The sequence below is a fragment of the Lithobates pipiens genome, unplaced genomic scaffold (assembly GCF_037356315.1).
Source record: "Lithobates pipiens isolate NorthernLeopardFrog02 unplaced genomic scaffold, aLitPip1_a1.2 Scaffold_16, whole genome shotgun sequence".
In the NCBI taxonomy this organism is placed as follows: Eukaryota; Metazoa; Chordata; class Amphibia; order Anura; family Ranidae; genus Lithobates; species Lithobates pipiens.
Window position 1 is genome coordinate 653,318,004 of NW_027507748.1, and position 25,636 is coordinate 653,343,639.

The window sequence follows — 25,636 nt, forward strand, 5'->3', positions numbered from 1 at the left end:
ACCACCCCCCTTTCCTGTCACTGCTACTAGGTTACCTCCCCTCATATACTGTAATTGGGCAGCCAGAAAGTAGTATCTCATATTAGGTAGTGCCATCCCACCCTTTTCCCTTGGTCTCTGTAGTACTTGTAAGCTGATTCTTGCCACACTGTTCTTCCATATCACCTCTCTAAACAAACTTTCTATTTTTTTAAACCAATATTTTGGAATCCAAACCGGTGAATTTTGTATAACATATAATATTTGAGGCATCCACACCATCTTAATTAAGTTGCACCTACCGGCTACTGACAAGGGGAGGTTCTTCCATATTCTGATTTTACGCTTTAATTTTGCCATAAGTGGAACTAAATTCCCTGCTATATACTGCCTTGGATCTGCCGTCATATTCACTCCCAAGTACTTCATTTGTTTAACTATTTCTATTTGGGATACCTGTACTGGCAGTGGGGTATCGAGGGGATCCACTGGTAGGAGAGCAGATTTTTCCCAGTTAATTTCAAGTCCAGAGAAATACCCGAATTCTTTTATCAGGGTCATTGCCGCCACCAACGAGGGCCCCGTGTCCCCTAAAAACAACAGTACATCGTCTGCATACAAAGCAACCTTTTCCTCTTCATTCCCTCTTTTAAACCCCCGGATATCCTGCGCCTCTCTCAAGGCTATCGCCATAGGCTCCATCGAGAGGGCGAAAAGCAGGGGCGACAAAGGGCACCCCTGTCTTGTCCCCCTCTCCAAAAGGAATCCCTCTGAACATTCCCCATTTATTCTCACTTTCGCCCTTGGATCTGTATACAGTACTCTTATCCATTGCATAAATCTCGGACCAAATTGAAATTCCGCCAACACCCTCCTCAAATAATGCCACTCCACACTATCGAAGGCTTTTTTCGCATCTAGGGACATAACTGCTCTATTCCCTTTGTTTTCTGAAGGAATCTGAATGTTTAAATAGGCTCGTCTCACATTCATATTTGTGGACCGCCCTAGGATGAACCCAGTTTGGTCCTGATGTACTAATTTTGATATTATATTTTTTACCCTTGTTGCAAGTACTTTTGCCAAGATTTTAACATCTGAACACAATAACGATATAGGTCTATATGATGCGGTCTCCAATTGGTTTTTCCCTTCTTTTGCTAGGACCACCACTGTGGCCTCCATCATTGATTGCGGCAGCTGTCCCGCTTCAAAAGCCCCATTGAGCACCTGTAGGGCTCTGTCTCTAACTAAAGCTGGCCATACACCTATAGATTATCTGCAGATTTTCTATGGTTAGATGGAAAAAGTGCAACAGATTTCTCAATGTTCGCTAAACTGTGTGGATGGAGGAATCTGGATGGAGGAATCTCCCACTTTTTCCATCTAACCATAGAACATCTGCAGATAATCTATAGGTGTATGGCCAGCTTTATTCTCACAGTACAGGTGCACTGAACAATGCAGAGCTTACTATTTAGGACTTCTGTGTCAAGATGCCTGCCCGACTCTTGCAAAATGATGCTGTTGATTATCACCTGGAGCTCATAGCAGAGGACAAATTAGTCCTCAATGATGTCCTGCAAGCCTGAAGAAACAGCACAGTGACACTTTCAGGTTGCAGATATACTGCAGCCCCGTCTACAAGTTTTTTTTTTTATAATCTTTATTTAACACAACTTTTTTTACAATTTGTATACAACATTTGCCATTCCATATACTATCTGTTAATATATTTGGATTCCATTCTATTATCATATTCAAATCATTAATCATTTCCTAGATCACATTATCCTCTCTTTCCCTATTATCAAATATATTCTCTTGTTAAGATAGAGATCCTTCTTTATATCTTATATCCTTTTACTCATTTTCATCTACCCATTCACGCCCACTCACCTCCATCACACAGATTCATTCACCATTCATATATATATATATACTAGAAAAAGAAGAAGAAGAAGAAAAAAAAGCACTGTCTACAAGTTGACAGGGATTCTTTAATATATTTTTATGAAATTGTCCCTTTAGTGCTCATGCTGCTTCTATATTTTCGACAACTGAGGGATTAAAGACAAAGGAGGTGCCTGTTGTGACATGCATAAGATACATGTCCATATATAATCAGCCAAAACTTTTTCTTTTTCTAACAGATGTGGGGAAGTGATAAAGTCCTGTCCAATTTTTACTCTAGTCTGGGACCCCAATGGAGAGTTTACATCCATAAGATAATTACTGTCTTTGTCTTCGTATCTCATTGTCAAATCCTCCTCTCCTTTTATGTCTTGCTATCATACATAAATGGAGATCACAGCTTCTTAAACAGGGTGAAGGACAGCAATAAAAATGTGACAAAAGTATTTTCTTAAATCTCTTTATAATCAAAAATAAATAAATAGTATTAGGTGAAGTTGGTATTTAAATCCAATCCCCGGGCATAACTGGAGCAGCACAGTGGCTAAGTAATTAGTACCTCCACCTGGCAGCAATAGGGCCGTTGGTTTACAGCCCAACTATGGCACAACCTGCCTGGAATTTGCACGTCCTCCCTGTTCCTGGATGGCTTTCCTCTGGGTACTCTGGTTTTCTCCTACAGCTCAAGGCATGCTGATAAGCTATTTGGCTCCTGTTTTAATTGGCCTTAGTGTGTGAATGTCAGTTAGGGACTTTAGATTGTAAACTCATTGAGGGCAGGGACTGATGTGACTGTACAATATATGTAAAGCACTATGTAAATTGTTGGTGCTGTATAAATGACTGAAATAAATAAACATTGTAATAATTAACATTGCTATCCCAGGGGATAAAGAATATAATACTTGTTTATCTAGGGCAGTAATCTCCAAACTACAGCCCGGGGGCCAGATGCGGCCCTTTTCTTGCTTTTATCAGGCCCTTGAGGCACCTATTTCATCCACTGATACCGAGAATGGGGCATAATCCCTCCTCCCCCGAGACCAGTAATTTCTCCCAATTACACCAATGATGGGGCACAATTCCTCCCAATTACACCAATGATTGGGCACAATTCCTCCTAATTACACCAACGATGGGGCACAATACCTTCCAATGACACCAACAATTGGGCAAAATTAAACCAATGCTGCCACCAACACCAACGAAGTTGCACAATTCCTCCAAATAACACCAACAATTGGGCCCAATGACACAAATGACTGGGTACAATTCCTCCCAATGACACCAACTATTGGGCCCAATCACACCAACGATGGGGCACAAATAAGAAAAAATATCTCCGTGATACCAGGATACCAATATACAATGGAACCCTAGCTGCAGCAGACACCGAATTGGTCAAACCGTAGCAACAATAAGTAAATAAACAAATCAATATATGGTGTTGCACTCTAGTGAAAAAAATACTATCATAAATAAAGTGCTAAATTAATTCAAGTGCTATATAAAGTGACATTACATGTGCAAAATTGCATATAAACGTATATAAAGTGACATTGCATGTGCAAAAAGTTGCTGCATAATCACATATCCTTCAAGTTGCATAGAATAGATGAAGGTGCTAATGGTGACACAATATGGGGTAAAGTCCAACAGTGCACATATATATCCAGGGAAAATAAAAAAATTTAAATGCAGTAAAGTGCTGAGCTCCAAGTGACAGTCAGTGAAAATGCAATCTTTCAGTGCATAGGTGATGTGAATCCTCTTCAGTGTATAAACACCTCAAGTGTGCAGTGGCTACCTTACCTTAACGCTGTAAAGTAACAGCATGTTATAACAAATGGTGGTGGTCAGCAAAGCCTCCAATGGCTCACATCCATTGTTCTTCCTGTGTAGTAGTGGCCAGGGGAAACGTCAATGGACTAGATATCTTAATATGCCTTGGTAGCCTGATGTGTGATCCTCATATATAATGATATATTGTCACGGTCACGTGACTTCATTAGGGAATGATGATGAAATCCCTGATGAAGTCACGTGACCGTGAAGGAGAAAAAAAACTGACAGGTCCGGTCAGAGCCACTGTACTAACAATCCGACGTTAAAGCGGGAGTCCACCGGGACTCCGCGTTTTTTTTTTTTTTTAAGCCAGCAGCTACAAATACTGCAGCTGCTGACTTTTAAAATAGTGACACTTACCTGTCCAGCGCGCCCGCGATGTCGGCACCCGAAGCCGATCTGTAGATCGTATGTCGGGTGCTGCCGCCGCCATCTTGGGTATGGGAATCAGGAAATGGAGCCTTTCGGCTTCATTTCCCGGTTCCCTACTGCGCATGCGCGAATCGCGCTGCGCAATAAGGACGGTCCCCGCTGCCTCTGGGATCTGTGTGTTTCCCAGCAGGCAGCGGGGCACTTGCGGAAAGGGGCGGGCACTTGCGGAAAGGGGCGTAATATACGCCCCTTTCCGCAGAGAGCTATCCCGGAAGTGGGTGCAGAATACCTGTACTGTACAGGTATCTGCACCCCCCTCCCCCCTGAAAGGTGCCAATTGTGGCGCCGGAGGGGGGGAGGGTTCCGATGAGCGGAGGTCCACTTTAGGGTGGACCTCCGCTTTAATACAGAGATCTCCCCCACTGAGCTGTTGTTTTCTGACAGTGGGATAACCCCCCGGCAGAACACTCCAATCAGCACTCTCAGCCATTGGCCGAGAGCGCTGATTGGGAGCCAGTCAGATGCTGGTTTTCCAGCATGTTCATCCGACAGAAGCCGGCCGGATCGGCCGACATACACACAGGCTGAATGCCAGACGTTTTTTATTGATGCCACATTCGGCCCATGTGTATTAGGCATTTCTCTTTCTTTCCCTTATAATTCGTTTTGCCTCATACTGTCCCTCACCTACATGTTGGGCCAATTTTTTGCCTCTTGGTTTTCCCAGGGCATTCTATTTTGTTCATAGCCACTCTCACTACCCCCTGTCTGGCTTTGGCGTGGAATATAGCATAGCAGGGCTTTCGTGATAGCCACCTTGAATTTTGGCCTGGCCCGTTGACCCATATTATATATAAACTGGTCGACCTCAGGTGCTGTTTTGATGCCTGTATTTGTGTTCTATGAATATTTTGTATTTCGTATTGCCTATCCCCTGATTGCTGTGGGTTTTATTTTCACTCATCTACCTAGTGGAATGTAGTGGACTATTGATATGTAAATGAAAACAACTAAACCAAAAAACAAGTTGCGCAAAAAGTGTCACCAAATAGTAAAAAATAATAATTTCTCACTGACAACTGCACTCACAAAATGTCCACACAGGGGCGTAACTATAAGGGGTGCAGCAGTCGCGACCGCAACTGGGCCCTGTGCTGCAGGGGGCCCATGCAGCCCCCTCTACATATGGCTGGCAGCAGCATAGGCAGCTAGGGGTACCAGTGCACCATGCACACGGGTGGCTGGAGGTGGAGGGTGACTAGCAGAGCTCCATGCTCGACTATCGCACTGGCTGCTCTTTAGTTGTGCATTCCCCGCATGACCTGTGTCCTTGGCTCGTCCTCAGAGTACCCCTCTCCTGCTCCATGCATTGCCGCTCAGTCCGATGTCTGTTCTCCCCAGCCAGAGTCCCGCCCCCCCCAAGGCCGGCCCACACTGCACTGCATACTTCTCCTGGGTAAACAAACTTTAAGCACACAGATGCAGTGCAGCCCTATGAGAGCCAGCTCCCCGGGGACACTGCAGGCTTGTCTGCCAGCCCCCCTCCTCCCCGTCATACACAGATGACGAAAGGTCTTTCTGGGAGATATGCTGATCACCCGTCCAGCACACTGGATGGAGCCCAGGCCAACATGGATGAGTGTGCGGCCTGCAGCTTGGTCATGGTGAGTGAGAGGACCCCATCCCCCACACACCATTACTTACCCCCTCCATCTTCCCCTGGGGACAGGGGCCCCTTCTCATGTGGAGGCAGTAACTTCATCTGCCCTGGAGAAAAGGACCTCATCTCTTCTGGGGACGGGGACCCCATCCTGCCTAGGGACAGTCCCCCAATGGGGTACCTAAAAATAAAAGAATAAAAAAAAAAAAAACTACTGATGCCAGTGGTGGAACTACAGGGCTCACAAAGGTCATACCTGTGACCATGCCCCGGAAGTTTCACCACCGGACTCGGAGGGAAGGGCCCTAGCTGGGGTTCAGGGGGGCCCTTCGTGGTTTCTTGCATCGGGGCCCTGAAGGTTCTAGTTACGCCACTGTGTCCACATGAACATTATACATATTAATACTAATGAAAAATGTGTTGCGCTATCAATATAAAGTGCTAAATTCATAACAATTAATCAATCAAGTAAAAAATGTATATACCAGTACATTAAAAACTATAAATAAAATTTGTAAAAAAAACATTCATAAATGATTCAGTAGTCCATCAGGAAAAAGAAGAGAACTGCTCTTATGCAAAAAGTTTTTTTTTTACTTGTGTATCACCAAAAATCCATATTTCAGTGTGGATAGCAAATTCTTCATACCCAAAAATGCACACCCAACTCTCAAGCCGCTTGGGGTCTGGCTGCACTTTATCCCAGTATCACTATGGGATGGATGGATATCAGGAGCCCATATTCCAGGATGGATTACCATACAACCAGGATGTTCAACAATAGGCTCAGCAAAAAGGAGAGAAAAAGGAGGAACTCATAGTTACAGTATCTCACAAAAGTGAGTACACCCCTCACATTTTTGTAAATATTTTCTTCTATCTTTTCATGTGACAACACTGAAGAAATTACACTTTGCTACAATGTAAAGTAGTGAGTGTACAGCTTGTATAACAGTGTAAATTTGCTGTCCCCTCAAAATAACTCAACACACAGCCATTAATGTCTAAACCTCTGGCAACAAAAGTGAGTACACCCCTAAGTGAAAATGTCTAAATTGGGCCCAAAGTGTCAATATTTTGTGTGGTCACCATTATTTTCCAACACTGCCTTAACTCTTTTGGGCATGGAGTTCACCAGAGCTTCACAGGTTGCCACTGGAGTCCTCTTCCACTCATCCATGACAACATCTTGAAGCTGGTGGATGTTAGAGACCTTGCGCTCCTCCACCTTCCATTTGAGGATGTCCCACAGATGCTTAATAGGGTTTAGATCTGGAGACATGCTTGGTCAGTCCATCACCTTTACCGTCAGCATCTTTAGCAAGGCAGTGGTCATCTTTGAGGTGTGCCTGGGGTCGTTATCATGTTGGAACACTGCCATGCGACCCTCTGAAGGGAGGGGATCATGCTCTGCTTCAGTATGTCACAGTAAATGCTGGCATTCATGGTTCCCTCAATGAACTGTAGCACCCCAGTGACGGCAGCACTCATGCAGCCCCAGACCATGGCACTCCCACCACCATGCTTTACTGTAGGCAAGACACACTTGTCTTTGTACTCCTCACCTGTTTGTCACCACATTCGCTTGACACCATCTAAAACCATCTAAAACCAAAGTTAATCTTGGTCTGGACATGGTCTGGACATGGTTCCATTAATCCATGTCCTTAGTCTGCTTGTCTTCAGCAAACTGTTTGCTGTTTACTGGGATGACAGCCATGTAGACCAATTTGATGCAGTGTGTGGCATATGGTCTGAACACTGGCAGGCTGACCCCCCACCCCTTCAACCTCTGCAGCAATGCTGGCAGCACTCATACGTCTATTTCCCAAAGACAACCTCTGGCTATGATGCTGAGCACGTGCACTCAACTTCTTTGGTTAAACCGCTGTATGGTCTTTGCCACAGCTCAGTTTCAGGGTCTTGGCTATCTTCTTATAGCCTATGCCATCTTTATGTAGAGCAACAATTATTTTTTTCAGATCCTCAGAGAGTTCTGTGCCATGAGGTGCCATGTTGAACTTCCAGTGACCAGTATGAGAGAGTGAGAGTGATAACACCAAATTTAACACACCTGCTCCCCATTTACACCTGAGACCTTGTAACACTAATGAGTCACATTACACCAGGGAGGGAAAATGGCTAATTGAGCCCAATTTGGACATTTTCACTTAGGGGTGTACTCAATTTTGTTGCCAGCGGTTTAGACATTAATGGCTGTGTGTTGAGTTATTTTGAGGGGTCAGCAAATTTACACTGTTATATATGTTGTACACTCACTATCAGTGCTGGGGCAAGCACTCCTCACCTGGTTGCCACCACACTCGTTTGACACCATCTAAAACCAAAGTTAATCTTGGTCTCAGACCACAGGACATGGTTCCATTAATCCAGTAAGGTGCCCAGGATAAAGATGGCAAACTGCGCCCCCCCCCCCCCGTTTTTAATAAAGAATCAATGTCGTTTCACAACAAAAATATACTTATAACAATACAAATTCAATTAGGTAGAATTGCGACAGAAACAGAGTTCACTCACACATATCCCCCCACACAGTATTGCCCCCTTCACATATCACCCCCACACAGTATTACCGCCTTCACATATCACCCCCACAAAGTACTGCCCCCTTCATATATCACCCCACACAGTATTGCCCCCTTCACATATCACACCACACACAGTATTTTGCCCTTTACAAGACCCCCCCCACACTCAGTATTGCCCCTTTACATATCCCCCACACAGTATTTCCCCTTTACATATCACCACACATGCAGTATTGTCCCTTTACATATCCCCCACACAGTCTTGCCGCCTTTACACAACCCCTCCACACAGCACTGCCCCCATTCCCCCGCTTCCCATCCTTTACAGTTCCACATATTTTCCTTCCTTCACTATCCTACCTTTCACAGAGTGGAGAGCAGTAGGTGGGAGCCGCGGCACAATCCTAAACTAAAGGCACAGCAGCACTGGGCGGGGCACTGGAGCTGCTGGTTTGACTTTTCATATTAGCGAACTGGTGATTGCCTTCTAGGACCTCCTCCTAGCATCCAATCACCTCATGATTAACGTGACAGGCAGCTACCGCTCTCCACGCAGTGCTGGTCCCGCCCCAGTGCAATATTGCCCCGCCTCCCGCTGTCCTCTCCTCTCTATTCTGCTAATGATAGCGGAGGAGGCTGGGGACAAAAGTGGCGATTAAATGGCGCGATTGCGGTGGTCCAGAAAGAGCAGCAGCTCGGGCCGGCCGCGGGCCGCCATTTAGTGATGCCCTGCATAGGATAATGATACTCTTATGCCTGCTAACAACCTGCCCCCTCTCACACTCCGCCCAGGGCACACGCCCCCTCTTGTACCTGCTCTGCTCACTACTTTACATTGTAGCAAAGTGTAATTTCTTCAATGTTGTCGTAGGAAAAGAGATAATAAAATATTTACAAAAATGTGAGGGGTGTACTCACTTTTGTGAGATACTGTAGCTGGATCAAGTGCCTAAAGTTTACATATTAACTATCTTGATGTAAAATATCCTTCTTTTTTTGTAATTCAATGTAAATGATTTTACAGAATTCATTAGAAAGTTTATTTCATTTTCTCAGCAATGTGTCTAGAGCCCCATACACACTATCAGATTATCTGCTGAGTTTTTCCGTCAGATTTACCAAAACCATATAATATGAGGACAAACCTTAGGAGTTTCAATGTGTATGCAATCAGGCAGGTCCTTCTACTACATGGTTTTGGTAAATCTGAAGGAAAAACTCAGCAGATAATCTGATAGTGTGTACGGGGCTTAGAGCATTTTTACAGAAAACTGGAGAAAGGTCGAGGGGGAATGTAAAGCTGTTTCCGTAATCACTATTTGCATCATATTTCTTTTCCCTGGGAAAATAAAATAATCTAATATGATCTGGCTTTGGGTAACAAGTCTGCTTTTCTTCTTTTTTTTTCCAATTTTTATAAATAGGTCCCTAGATTCATACATTAAAATAACATTTCTTTCACATATGGTTCAATAGTACAGAGATACCGGTTAATGTTTTTAGGATAGATGACATGTGGGCTGGCTTTGTATTGTGTTTGTGGAGAATATGCTTGGAGTAGCCTTGTGTAACCTTTTCTTCTCACCAACAGCTGCTTCCTCTGTATAGTAATGTGATGATATGAGGCAGGAACATTATTTAAGTAAAAGATGTGTATTTTCCGAATCTTTATACAATTCTTGTTTAGTTAAAAAAAAAAAAATGCTGACTTGCCAGAAAATTTGCAGTGGCTGAATCCCTCACCCCAGATTATTCATCATCTGGGGATGTCTACTATGATCTCATCCTGGTCACACATATACATGTAGTTACAATTGTTTGATATTATATTCATTTCTTTGAGTGCCGGTTCACACCGGGGCGACCTGTCACACAACTTTGACGCCTGACAAGTCACGCTCCATGCATTGCAATGAAACCTTTCTAATAGGAGCGACTCAAGTCCCTCTGACTTAGAAAAAGGTATCTGTACTACTTTGGGGAGACTTCAGAGTCTTGACTTCTATAGAGAAGTAATTTTGCAAGCCACGCTGAAGTCTTTCTGTATGGGGTGGCTTCAGAGTCAGACGACTTTGAAGCCGTCCCAGTGTGAACTGGCTCTGAAAGTCAGTGAAGGTTCTCATTTATCTAGGTTAAAGAGTAGCTAGTAGAGTGGTACCCCCGTAAGGGCTGCTGAGTGTTGTGATGTGCAGTTCTCATTCATCCTCAGGCATAAAACCAGTCCTTGAACTTTGTTTTTGTTTTTTGTTCTTGAGGGGATTTAACTTGGATGGGGATAGGATATTTATGAGATGCCAGTTGATTGCAGGAAAGGAATCTGAGACCTTCTATATACACCTCTGGTATATACAACTTTTTTACTTCCAGCTCCAGCACAACTCTTGATCTCACTCTCCAGGACTTTACTTGACTCTTGATCTCACTCTTCAGGACCAGATAGCTCTGATAGATAGGTCTGACACTGGCTCAGCCAGGCCCAAAGCAGATGCCCTTTACAGGCAGGGACCGCAGGCCCCTGTGGTGTAGCAAAAATGTAAGTAGTCCGAGTACTAGCTGTCCACGTGGCTACTGAGCCCAGTACCATATCTTCAGGCCCTGCCAGCCCTCCTTGCTGTAGCTGCCTTTCTCCACTGCCCATGCCACTGCAGTCTACTGCACTGGCTCTGCACCCATCCCAGACTGCTTGCACCCAGTCCTCTCAGGCATGCCTCTCAGACCTCCCAACTGTATGACACATACCAGCCCTCCTGACTGCAACTTATAGTTCCTCCCTGGAGACTTTGCCTGGCAATAATCTCTCCTGCTGTCCTCCCCTTGCTCCCATGCCACCTGTCCAGGACACCTCTGTGTGTCTTGAGAGGGTCCCCTCCAAGCCCAGGCTCAAGGTCACCCCCCAAACTAGGGAGCTCCCTCAGAGGCCACGACAGTCTAGTGCTCTATCTCCAGCTCCTACCTGAACTACTCCTCCCCAGCTGGACTGACCCTGGGTATATAAGGAGGCCTGCCCCCTGCCAATCTAGATTGGGGATTGGTCAGGGCTCCTCAGAACACCCCAGGCAGCTCCACCCCTCCTCCTCTCCTTCTTTTCCAGAAGATTCTAAAATCTTTGTCTTTCAGGTATTTTTTATTTATTTTTTCTATTTGGGTTTACAATCACTTTACCTGTTGGTTGGATAAAAAAAATTATAGTTTTGATAAAGTGATTGTTATTGATTGAACTGAAAGCAACAATTGGTCCTGGCGTATTAAATACAGTATCTCACAAAATGAAACCCCTCACATTTTTGTAAATATTTTATTATATCTTTTCGTGTGACAATACTGAAGAAATGACACTTTGCAACAATGTAAAATAGTGAGTGTACAGCTTGTATAAATGTGTATATTTGCTGTCCCCTCAAAATAACTTAACACACCATTAATGTCTAAACTGATGGCAACAAAATTAAGTACACCCCTAAGTGAAAATGTCCAAATTCGACCGAAAGTGTTAATATTTTGTGTGACCACCATTATTTTCCAGCACTGCCTTAACCCTCTTGGGTATGGAGTTCACCAAAGCTTCACAGGTTGCCACTGGAGTCCTCTTCCACTCCTCCATGACTACATTATGGAGCTGGTGGATGTTAGAGACCTTGTGCTCCTCCACCTATTATTTGAGGATGCCCCACAGATGCTCAATAGGGTTTAGGTCTGGAGACATGCTTGACCAGTCCATCACCTTTATCCTCAGCTTCTATAGCAAGGCAGTGGTTGTCTTGGAGGTGTGTTTGGGGTCATTATATTGGAATACTGCCCTGCGGCCCAGTCTCTGAAGGGAGGGGATCATGCTCTGCTTCAGAATGTCACAGTACATGTTGGCATTCATGGTTCCCTCAATGAACTGTAGACCCCCAGTGCCAGCAGCACTCATGCAGCCCCAGACCGTGACACTCCCACCACCATGCTTGTCTGTAGGCAAGACAAACTTGTCCTTGTACTCTTAACCTGGTTGTGACTTGTGACACATGCTTGACACCATCTGAACCAAATAAGTTTATCTTGGTATCACCAGACCACAGGACATGGTTCCAGTAATCCATGTCCTTAGTTTGCTTGTCTTCAGCAACCTGTTTGCGGGCTTTCTTGTGCATCATCTGTAGAAGAGGCTTCCTTCTGGGGCGACAACCATGCAGACCAATTTGATGCAGTGTGCGCCGTATGGGCTGAGCACTGACAGGCTGACCCCCCACCCCTTCAACCTCTGCAACAATGCTGGCAGCACTCATACGTCTATTTCCCAAAGACAACCTCTGGATATGACGCTGAGCACGTGCACTCAACTTCTTTGGTCAACCATGGTGAGGCCTGTTCTGAGTGGAACCTGTCCTGTTAAACCGCTGTATGGTCTTGGCCACCGTGCTGCAGCTCAGTTTCAGGGTCTTGGCAATCTTCTTATAGCTTAGGCCATCTTTATGTAGAGCAACAAATCTTTTTTTCAGATCCTCAGAGAGTTCTTTGCCATGATGTGCCATGTTGAACTTCCAGTGACCAGTATGAGAGAGTGAGAGTGATAACACCACATTTGGACACCAGTTCCCCATTCATACCTGAGACCTTGTAACACTGATGCCGCGTACACACGAGCGGACTGTATGGCGTACTTAGTCCGTTGAAACACATTTCAGCGGACAATCCGCTCGTGTGTGGGCTTCAGCTGACTTTTTCAGCGTGCAGTCCGGCGTACTAAGAATTTCGGATTTTTCGAAATTCTGTCCGTCGTACTTTGGTTTCAGCGGACAATCCGCTCGTCAGTATGCTAGTTCGACGGACTAAGAATGGCGCATGCCCAGAAAGGATTTACACGGCGGAAGGGTGCTTTGCTGTGTCTTGGACTTCCTATTTCTAGTCCCGTCGTACATACTGTACACGTCATCGCGCAAGCTTTCGAAGGACTGTTTGTGCATCCGTGTGTGGTCAAGTCCGTTCAGTGGAAAGTACGACGGACTGTCCGTCGGATTGTATGACGAACTAAGTACGCCATACAGTCCGCTCGTGTGTACGTGGCATAACAAGTCACATGGCACCGGGGTGGGAAAATGTCTAATTGGGCCCAACTGTTTATTAACCACTTGCCGACCGCCGCACGACGATATACGTCGACAGAATGGCACGGGCAGGCATATTGGCGTATATATACGTCCCTGCCTTCCCGCGGGTGGGGGGCCCGATCGGGCCCCCCCCCGGTGCCTGCGGCGGTCGGTATTCGTTCGGGTGCGATCCGGGATGAGGGGGCGGCCATTCATTCATGGCCACCCCCTCGCGATCGCTCCCGACGAATAGAAATGCTCCGTGACATCACTTCCTCTCCTGTAATGTAAACACAGGAGAGGAAGTGATGTAATCTCTCCTCCGTGTCGGTAGTTTTCGTTCCGGCACCGAGGAGAGAGGATCGGTGAGTTGCACCAACACGACACTACACAGTAGAACATGCCAGGCACACTCACACCCCCCTTCACCCCCCCGATCACCCCCCCCAATTACCCCTGCCCCCCCAGTCACAGTGACACCAATTGCATTTTTTTCTTTTGCATTGGTGTCATTTGTGACTGTAATAACTGTTAGGGCAGTTAGGGTTAGCCCCCTTTAGTTCTAATGTACCCCCCTAACCTCCCCAATAAAGGTTTAACCCCGTGATCACCCCCCGTCGCCAGTGTCACTAAGGCTGGGTTCACATTGCAGCGGTTTATGAGAACGAATGTGATTCGCACCGCACTGCAGTGCAAATCACTTTCGATCTCTGTGCGATTCGAGTTCAGCCATACAGATAGTATGGCTGAATTTGCGCCGCACCCGCCGCACCCGCCGCAAATTCGCACGGGACCCTTTTTTTGGTCCGCAGCAGAATCGGATCGCATGGGTGTTCACACCATGCGATCCGAGTTTGCAGATCGCACTGCGATATGCGAACTGATATGGGGGTGTCATTAACATTTCACTGACACTCCCAGCAGTTCGCATAGGGCAGAGTGAACTGCCGCCGGGAGGCATGCGATGCGGGAACCCGCCGCGGATTCGTGGCGTTCCCGCATCGCTCCAGTGTGAACCCAGCCTAATAAGCGATCATTTTTCTGATCGCTGTATTAGTGTCACAGGTGACGCTAGTTAGGCAGGTAGGTATTTAGGTTCGCCGCAACTTTTTATAGCGCCAGGGACCCCCATATACTACCGCATAAAGCCCCCTGATTGCCCCCTAGTTAACCCTTTCACCAGTGATCACCATATAACTGTTACAGGTGACGCTGGTTGGTTAGTTATTTTTTTATAGTTTCAGGGCACCCGCCATTTATTACCTAGTCTCACTAGTGTACCCCTAAATTTAGGGGTGTCTACTTTCCAAAATGGGGTCATTTGGGGGGGTTTGTGCCATCTTGGCATTTTATGGCCTTCAAAACTGTAACGCCCTTAGAAAGCCTGAAGGCGGTGCTTGGTTTTCGGGGCCCCGTACGCGGCTAGGCTCCCAAAAAGTCCCACATATGTGGTATCCCCGTACTCAGGAGAAGCAGCAGAATTTTTTTTGGGGTGTCATTTCACATATGCCCATGGCATGCGTGAGCAATATATCATTTAGTGACAACTTTGTGAAAAAAAAAAATAAAAAAAAAAGTTTGTAATTTTCCCGCAACTTGTGGCAAAATATAAAATATTCCATGGACTCAACATGCCTCTCAGCAAATAGCTTGGGGTGTCTACTTTCTAAAATGGGGTCATTTGTGGGGGTTTTGTGCCATCTTGGCATTTTATGGCCTTCAAAACTGTAATAGGTAGTGAGGAGTGAAGTCAAATATTTACGCCCTTAGAAAATCTGAAGGCGGTTCTTGGCTTTCGGGGCCCCGTACGCGGCTAGGCTCCCAAAAAATCCCACACATGTGGTATCCCCGTACTCAGGAGAAGCAGCAGAATTTATTTTGGGGTGTCATTTCACATATGCCCATGGCATGTGTGAGCAATATATCATTTAGTGACAACTTTGTGAAAAAAAAAAAAAAAAATTAAAGTTTGTAATTTTCCCGCAACTTGTGGCAAAATATAAAATATTCCATGGACTCAACATGCCTCTCAGCAAATAGCTTGGGGTGTCTACTTTCTAAAATGGGGTCATTTGTGGGGGTTTTGTGCCATCTTGGCATTTTATGGCCTTCAAAACTGTAATAGGTAGTGAGAAGTGAAATCAAAAATTTACGCCCTTAGAAAGCCTGAAGGCGGTGCTTGGTTTTCGGGGCCCTGTACGCGGCTAGGCTCCCAAAAAGTCCCACATATGTGGTACTCAGGAGAAGCAGCAGAATTTATTTTGGGGTGTCATTTCACATATGCCCATAGCATGTGTGAGCAATATATCATTTAGTGACAACTTTGTGTAAAAAAAAAAAAAGGGGGGTCTACTTTCCAAAATGGGGTCATTTGGGGGGGTTTTGTACTGCCCTGCCATTTTAGCACCTCAAGAAATGAGATAGACAGTCGTAAACTAAAAGCTGCGTAAATTCCAGAAAACGTACCTTAGTTTGTAGATGTGACAACTTTTGCGCAAACCAATAAATATACAGTTATTGACTTTTTTTTTACCAAAGACATGTGGCTGAATACATTTTGGCCTAAATGTATGACTAAAATTGAGTTTATTGGATTTTTCTAATAACAAAAAGTAGAAAATATCACTTTTTTCAAAATTTGCGGTCTTTTTACGTTTATATCGCAAAAAATAAAAATCGCAGAGGCAATCAAATACCATCAAAAGAAAGCTCTATTTGTGGGAAGAAAAGGACGCAAATTTTGTTTGGGTACAACATTGCATGACCGCGCAATTACCAGTTAAAGCAGCGCAGTGCCAAATTGTAAAAAGACCTCTGGTCATTGACCAGCAAAATGGTCCGGTCTGAAAGTGGTTAAACACACATTTTCAAGAAAAATAAAATAAAAAAGAAAAAATATTACTGCAAACAAACTCAATATAATACTCAGATTTTCATTAAAATATAAAATATGGGGTTGTGTTGAGTAAATAGATACCAAAGTCAAATCTTAAAATTGTATGCGCCTGTGTAATTGTGGTACCCAAAAAATCCATAGGTGACACTTAAAAAGGCTTTACAGTTCAATAGTTTAGAGTTTACCATGTGGTGCAATCACAGTTTACATACAGTTGTGATCATAATTTAACATACCCTGGCAGAATTTATGATTTCTTGGCCATTTTTCAGAGAATATGATTGATAACACAAAAACATTTATTTTACTCATGGTTAGTATTTTGGCTGAAACCATGTATCATAAATTAGTTGTGTTTACTCTTTTTTAAATCATAATGGCAACAGAAACTAGTCAAAGGACCCTGATCAAAAGTTTACATACCCCAGTTCTTAATACCCTTAATGCCCCCTTTAACATTAATGACAGCTTGAAGTCTTTTGTGGTATTTGTGGACGAGGCTCTTTATCTTCTTAGGTGGTAAAGTTCCTGTAAATCCTTGGGCTGTCTTGCATGAACTGCACGTTTAAGATATCCAGAGTGGGAAGCGCATTTGTGAGGTCAGGCACTGATGGTGGACAAGTAGGCCTGGCTTGCAGTCCCTGTTCTAATTCATCCTAAAGGTGTTCTATTGGGTTGAGCTCAGGACTTTGTGCAGGCCAGTCAAGTTCCTCCTCCCCAAATTCGCTCATCCGTATCTTTATGGACCTTGCTTTGTGCACTGCTGTGCAGTCATGTTGAAACAGGAAGGGGTCATGCCCAAACTGTTCCCACAAAGTTGGGAGCATGAAATTGTCCAAAATGGTATGCTAATGCCTCAAGAGATCCCTTCACTGGAACTAAGGGGGCCAAGCCCAACCCCGGAAAAAACCACCCACACCCCAATCCCCCCTCCACCAAATGATTTGGACCAGTGCACAAAGCAACATCCATAAAGACATGAATGAGCGAGCCTCTACTTTTAAATCTTTCACCTTTAGCAATATGTTACATGTTACACCCATATTTAGGGTGTAACATGTTGCTAAACACCCCAACACTCATCTCTTGAGCCCCTCCATGATAGTGGGTGGACTTTCCTCTCTCAGGAAGCCACTGTCACTTTAAGGCTGTATTCACGTAGTAACACAGAACTGCAAGAGAGAGATTCACCGCTCCAGCATCTCTCCATTACTGGCTGTGGTAGGGGGCAGTGTGGTGTGCGATTCAGCATGTCACACAGCTCCCTTTTTTCTGTAAAAAAATTATGTGAAGTGTACAAAATGTACACTTCACTCATGACAATGTATGGCTGTGTGATGTTCTGTGCTCCTGTATGTTGCCATGTGTTGCGGTATGGTACATTTTATCGCAGCTATGTGCTGCGTTAAAGTATGAATGGGGCACTTAGGAAATAATTGTTTTCTGTGTATCCCTGTGGCGACAAGCGTTTTACATTGCAGTAAATTGTCTGTCACTGCACATGGGGGTTGATTTACTAAAGGCAAATCCACTTTGCACTACAAGTGCACTGCAACTGCACTTACAAGCGCACTGGAAATGCAGTCGCTGTAGATCTGAGGGGAACATCTGAAATGAGGGGAAGCTCTGCTGATTTTATCATCCAATCATATGCAAGTTAAAATGCTGTTTTTTTTCCCTTGCATGTCCCTCTCAAATCTACAGCAACTGCACTTCCAAGTGCACTTTTAGTGCAAAGTGGAGTTGTCTTTAGTAAATAACCCCCATAGTGTGATTTAGCCCTTAAAATCAATAGAGATCTGCAAATAAATTAACAGCAAGTCCCATTTTCCATGAGGCATTGTAGCCCATTGTCAATGGACTATGAGTGTGCTGTTCAGCGCACTTGTAGTCCATTGACACTTCCTGCAGCTCAGTAAAGCCCCATACACACTATCAGTTTTTCTGGTGAGTTTTTCCTTCAGGTTTACCAAAACCATGTAGTACAAGGGCCTGCCTGATTGCATACAAATTTAAACTCCTAAGGTTTGACCTCATATTATATGGTTTTGGTAAATCAGAAGGAAAAACTCAGCAGAAAAACTGATAGTGTGTATGGGGCTTAAGTGAAAGCCCAGTACAGAGGTATGGGCAGAGAGCTTAGGAAGTGTCTGCAGGAGCCTGTCGTTATACTCGCATTCCACTGATTGTAGGTGCAATATTTGCAGGCTCCCATGTAAAAAAATAATAAATGCACTTTTATTTTTTTACCTGCAAAAACTTATGTATATATTATTTTTTTCTTAAAGGTGAACCTATCCTTTAATGAAAGCTCATGGGTCAGCTCTGATTTATAATCATTCATTGAGTGCAATACAGTCTGTTTATGATCTATACTGTTTATTTTGTCTGAGCAGTTGCTCACCAGGGTGGCTAAATGCACTGTCTGGAACACATACAGTATATTCACTACAGGGTAGCATGTAAAAATGTTTTTCGAATACAGAAAAGAAGTACAATATGAAAAAAGTATGAGTTATTTTTAGAAAAAAATAAAAATGCAACAACTGATTTAACTATAATCATTTTTTTGCTCTTAGGGAAATGTAATTGGTGGGATCACTTCAGTCAATGTCATAGAAGAAACTCTTAAAAACGTAACTTCTTCCTCAAAGAGAAAACTCAAGTCTACAAGTGTGCCAGCAAGTAACCAACAATGTGCTCAGCTCTGCCAAGAAATGTCCTTAATAATGAGGGAGAAAAAACTTAACATGTGCAGTAAGTGGAAAGGACCTTTCTGTTATCTGTAATTATGCTTCCGTATTGTTTGATAAAGTGAACTTTTGCTCATCCTACCGCAGGAATCTGGTTGCTGTGGAAAACAGAAATTTCAACTGATTGGTTGCTTGTTTGTTTGTTTTTTGTCAGAAAAACTTTATTAGGTTCGTACAAACAGGTTCCAGAACTAAACAGATATCCAAATACCTCCATTGCACATGATTACAACAGTACAAACACTCTACCGATATTCCATTCCAGTCCAAAATGAATAACTTTGATACCCACCATTCCAAGTCCCGCTTATCCCCCAAAGTGTAATTCAACCAACTTCAAAAAATTAGCAGACAAAATTCCATCGACTTGGATTACACAAGCATTTAAAAAAATAACGTGCAGAGAACAGCAACACATGACCCCAGCAATCTATCCATGACCAGTTCCACGGGGGCCAGTGCAGGAATATCTAACCATCCACCCTATACTTTTTCAAATTTGAACACGCATTCTCTATTTTGGTAGATAACCCGTTCAGAGCTGAGAGTGGTGCCCATATGAGTTATTCATTCTCTATGGGTGTGAAGGGAAGTACCTTTCCAGTGAAGCAATATTACTCTGCAAGCCTAAAACAGGGCCCTGGAGACTGCTACCTTAACAAATGCATCTGAGATTACGTCATTTAGCATACCTAATAAACAGCATTTGGGATCCAAGGGTATAGGACACTGAAATGCTTGATTAATGGTATAAAGTATAGATTCCAAATATCTATGTAACTTTGGATAAGGATGGTCCCGATGTTTGAATTAAATGTAAGTTTGACTCGAACATTGGGTGTTAGTTTGTTCGCTGACGAACCAAACATATGGGACGCTCATGGCAAATAGGAGCACCACGGAGTGCCCCATAATGCACTGTGAGTTTGCAGTGCATTGATGGCTGCTGATTGGCCAAAGCATTCACCTGATCTGCATGCTTTGGCCAATCACAACACGATAAGCAGGGTGCCTTTGGCCATTCATGGCTCAGGGGCCTAAGTCACCACCCCACACTATATAAGGCTGCTTACACGGCGGTCGTATCTAATGTGATACGTGGAGGAGATTGAGAAATCTTGAGCTAGATTAGGCAGGTTAGGTAGTGGTGTGCAGGCAGCTTAGAGTATAATACAGTGGTGTGAAAAAGTGTTTGCCCCCTTCCTCATTTCCTGTTCCTTTGCATGTTTGTCACACTTAAGTGTTTCGGAACATCAAACCAATTTAAACAATAGTCAAGGACAACACAAGTAAACACAAAATGCAATTTGTAAATGAAGGTGTTTATTATTAAAGGTGAAAAAAAATCCAAACCATCATGGCCCTGTGTGAAAAAGTGATTGCCCCCTAAACCTAATAACTGGTTGGGCCACCCTTAGCAGCAACAACTGCAACCAAGCGTTTGCGATAACGTGCAATGAGGCTTTTACAGCGTCCTGGAGGAATTTTGGCCCACTCATCTTTGCAGAATTGTCCTAATTCAGTTACATTAGAGGGTTTTCGAGCATGAACGGCCTTTTTAAGGTCATACCACAACATCTCAATAGGATTCAGGTCAGGACTTTGGCTAGGCCACTCCAAAGTCTTCATTTTGTTTTTCTTCAGCCATTCGGTGGTGGACTTGCTGGTGTGTTTAGGATCATTGTCCTGCTGCAGAACCCAAGTTCGTTTCAGCTTGAGTACACGAACAGATGGTCGGACATTCTCCTTCAGGATCTCTTGGTAGACAGCAGAATTCATAGTTCCTTTTATCACGGCAAGTCTTCCAGGTCCTGAAGCAGCAAAACAGCCCCAGACCATCACACTACCACCACCATATTTTACTGTTGGTATAATGTTCTTTTTATGAAATGCAGTGTTCCTTCTACGCCAGATATACTTGGACACACACCTTCCAAAGAGTTCCACTTTTGTCTCATCGGTCCACAGAATGTTGTCCCAAAAGTCTTGGGGATCATCAAGATGTGTTGTGCAGAAATTGAGACGAGCTTTGATGTTCTTTTTGCTCAGCAGTGGTTTTCTCCTTGGAACTCTGCCATGCAGGCCATTTTTGCCCAGTCTTTTCCTGATGGTGGAGGCATGAACGCTGACCTTAACTGAGGCAAGTGAGGCCTGCAGTTCCTTGGACGTTGTTGTGGGGTCTTTTGTGACCTCTTGGATGAGTCGTCGCTGCTCTCTTGGGGTAATTTTGGGCGGCCGGCCACTCCTGGGAAGGTTCACCACTGTTCCATGTCTTCGCCATTTGTGGATAATGGCTCTCACTGTGGTTCGCTGGATTCCCAAAGCTTTGGAAATGTCTTTATAACCCTTTCCAGACTGATAGATCTCAATTACTTTCTTTCTCAATTGTTCCTGAATTTCTTTGGGTCTCGGCATGATGTGTAGCTTTTAAGGATCTTCTGGTGGACCTTACTGTGTCAAGCAGCTCCTATTTAAGTGATGCCTTGATTGTGAACAGGTGTGGCAATAATCAGGCCTGGGTGTGGCTAGAGAAATTGAACTCAGGTGTGGACAACCACAGTTATAGTATGTTTTAACAAGGGGGGCAATCACTTTTTCACACAGGGCCATGATGGTTTGGATTTTTTTTCACCTTTAATAATAAACACCTTCATTTACAAATTGCATTTTGTGTTTACTTGTGTTGTCCTTGACTATTGTTTAAATTGGTTTGATGTTCCGAAACACTTAAGTGTGACAAACATGCAAAGGAACAGGAAATGAGGAAGGGGGCAAACACTTTTTCACACCACTGTATATATATGTCAGTGTAGACTATATCTACAGTGCAGGCAGTGTATTAATATATATATACAGTTGTGCTCAAAAGTTTGCATACCCTGGCAAAAATTGTGAAATTTTGACATTAATATTGAAAATATGACTGATCATGCCAAAAAACTGTTTTTTTATTTAAGGATAGCAATCACATGAAGCTATTTATTATCACATTGTTTTTTGGATCCTTTTTAAATTATAATAATAACAGAAATCACCCAAATGGCCCTGATAAGAAGTTCACATACCCTGGAATGTTGGGCCTTGGTACAGACACAGAAGGTGGTACACACAGGATAAAATGTCAATTAAAAGGTTCATTTCCCACATTTGTGTCTTTTTAAATCACAATTACTGTCTGTTTATAAATAATCAATGTGTTTGTTAGCTCTCACTTGGATGCCATAAGCAGGCTAGACATTGAGCCATGAGGTAGAAAAGAACAGTCACAAGACCTGCATAACAAAGTAATGGAACTTTATAAATATGGAAAAGGATATAAAAAGATACCCAAAGTCTTGAATATGCCAGTCAGTACTGTTTAACCCTTTATTCAGAAGTGGAAAATTCGGGGCTCTTTTGATGCCAAGCCAAGGTAAGGTAGACCAAGAAAGATTGCAGCCACACCTGTCGGAAAAATTGCCCAGGATACAAAGAAAACCCCACAGGTAACCTTAGAAGAAATACAGGCTGATCTCCAAAAGGAGCACAATTCAGCAATACTTGAACAAAAAAGAGCTGCATGCTTGAGCTGCCAGAAAAAAGCCTTTACTGCACCACTGCCACAAAAAAGCCATTGAGGAATGTTAAGGTGTTGATGGGCATATTGTAATCAGGCTTTTTTTGTGGAACTTGTACAGTAAAGGCTTCTTTCTGGCAACTTGACCATGCAGCTCTTTTTTGTTCAAGTATCATCGTATTGTGCTCCTTATAAACCAAGCCATTATTTTTACATTTGATCTACCTGACCTTGGCTTAGTATCAAGAGATCCCCACATTTTCCACTTATTAAATGATTGAACAGTATTGACTGGCATATTCAAGGCTTTGGATACCCTTTACCATCTTTGTAAAGTTTCATTACCTTGTTACACAGGTCTTTTGACTGTTCTTTTCTGCTCCCCATGGTTTAGTATCTAGCTTGCTTAGTGCATCCATGTGAGAGCTAACAAACTCATTGCCTATTTATACACAAACACTAATAGCCATTTTCACCTGTGTGTGCCACCTTCTGTGTCTGTAAACTTTTCATCAGGGCCATTTGGGTGATTTCTGTTATCATTATGATTTTAAAAGGAACCAAAAAATGTGATAATAAATGGCTTCATGTGATCACTATCCTTGAATTGGCATGATTAGTCATATTTTCAATATAAATGACAAAATTTCACAATTTCTGACAGGGTATGCAAACTTTTGAGCACAACTGTATACTGTGTAATATATATATATATATCTTCTGCAAAAAAACGCACAATACACCACCATAAACGTTGAAAATGCTCTCCTCCACCTCAATATCCTAGCCCAGTGATGGCGAACCTTGGCACTCCAGATGTTTTGGAACTGCATTTCCCATAATGCTCATGCACTCTACAGTGTAGTTGAGCATCATGGGAAATGTAGTCCCAAAATATCTGGGATGCCAAGGTTCGCCATCACTGTCCTAGCAGCTCACCTCACGTTCTGACCCCTGTTTCACCAGAAGGTCAGAAAAAGCTGATTCTCTCTCTGGGATACAAACAGATTACCTGACCATGGAACTCCTATTCCTTCTGTGCTGCCTCCGGCTGATTAGATGGATACCAGCCAGTACAAATTCTCTCAATGGGGTCTGGTGCACATGGGAATAGAAAAGGCAAAATCTAGTGCTCTCTGTATATCAAAACGGTTTATTTCCTCATTAAAATGTTACTCACAAACACAGCACTTAAGCAGTGCGGGCTCAGGATGCATAGAAAACACAAGATGCTCGCGGGATGACGCTGCCACTGCAACTCCTTCCCCCTATATGCGTTATGTTGAATAGGCTGCACCACCGTGAATTCTTCAGTAAGGGCTGGAGACTGTACGTCTCACCGTTGTTTGAAAAGACTAATACTCTCTAATCAGGTGTGCTACACCATCACTCCCCGGTCCCGCCCACCTTGCTGAACCAGGCATTGCGGTACACCCTTCCGGGCTGACACAGGAAACAGGAAATGGTGAAAACAACACCAATACATATGGGGACATCTGACAAGCAGAAAATCAATTCTTCCCAAGTCAAAAGTTACCATTACTATTCCTACTGCTGGTATCACCATCCTGTAAGCATCTTGGCCACATTTAATACGATAAAATTACATTAATACATCAAAAACCAATACAAATAATATTATAATAAAATAAATAATAATATATATATGTATATATAAAATCATGAATAACTAAACTCATAAATTACTAATAAAATAGTTCAAATCGAAGTCCACGTTCAAACCCTTCGGCCAAAGTACCTTACTTTCATAAATCCAGAAGGATTCCCTTTTGCTGAGTTGTCTGATATAATGACCCCTCCCCTCCAGTGTTTGTCCACCTGTTCTATACCCCAAAGTTGCAGCGCACTGGGTCCTTATTGTGTAAAAAGGTGTAACCACCCATAATGTCCCGTAACATTTTAAACTAGTACACAATAAGGACTTTGGCTGAGGGGTTTGAACGTGGACTTCGTTTGAACTGTTTTATTATTAATTTATGAGTTTAGTTATTCATGATTTTATATATACATATATATTTATTTATTTATTTTATTATCATCTGGTTATGTCAGCGGGTGGCCTTACCCTTGCCTGTATAACAGGAGGTGGAGATTTTTTTTTTATTCTATTTTTTGGACCTGGTAGGGACTGGGGGAGGGACCCATGCCAGTTTTTTCCTTGATTTTTCATCTTTATTGCCGGGAGCCAGAAATACATTAGAGCCGTGAGAAATCTGAGACAACTCTATCAGCTCTTACTAGTTCTTTTCTGTGAACAAAAGAACACCTACACCCTATGATAGGAAGATGATGAGAAGGGAAGACAAGATGTATGTAGTTCAAATCAGGAGTGTAGCTTAGAGTGACAATGTTGATCCTCCATAGATACAGTTCATCTGGAAAGCATTCACAGCATTTACATTTTTTCACATTTTATTCCAAAATGGATGAAATTCATTATTTCCCTTAAAATTCTACAAACAATACCCCATAATAACAACATTAAGGCAGTTTGTTTGAAATCTTTGCAAATTTATAAAAAAAAAAAAAAATCATATGTATATAAGTATTCACAGCCTTTGCCATAACACCCAAAATTGGGCTCAGGTGGATCCTGTTTCCATTGATCATCCTTGAGATGTTTCTACAACTTGATTGGAATCCACCTGTGGTAAATTCAGTTTATTTGACATGGTTTGGAAAGGCACTCATCTGTCTATATAAGGTCTCACAGTTAACAATGCATGTCAGAGCACAAACCAAGCCATGAAGTCCAAGAAATTGTCTTTAGACCTCCGAGACAGGATTGTATCGAGGCACAGATCCGGGGAAGGGTACAGAAAAAAAAATCTGCTGCATTGAAGGTCCCAGTGAGCACAGTGGCCTCCATCATCTATAAATGGAAGTAGTTTGGAACCACCAGGACTATTCCTAGTGCAGGCTGCTCGGCCAAACTGAGTGATCCATGGAGAAGGGCCTTGGTCAGGGAGGTGACCAAAAACCCGATGGTCACTCTGACAGAGCTCCAGCATTTCTCTGTGGA

General features: G+C 43.3%; 1 protein-coding gene across 1 annotated transcript in view; it reads left to right on the plus strand.

The window, feature by feature from the left end:
* ANGPTL5 (angiopoietin like 5) overlaps positions 1-25,636 on the plus strand; it is a 97,118-nt gene that overhangs the window by 11,792 nt on the left and 59,690 nt on the right. Inside the window, exon 2 of the mRNA XM_077484644.1 lies at positions 18,864-19,041. Within this exon, the coding sequence (XP_077340770.1) occupies positions 18,864-19,041 (178 nt within the window). The remainder of the gene's footprint in view (positions 1-18,863; positions 19,042-25,636) is intronic.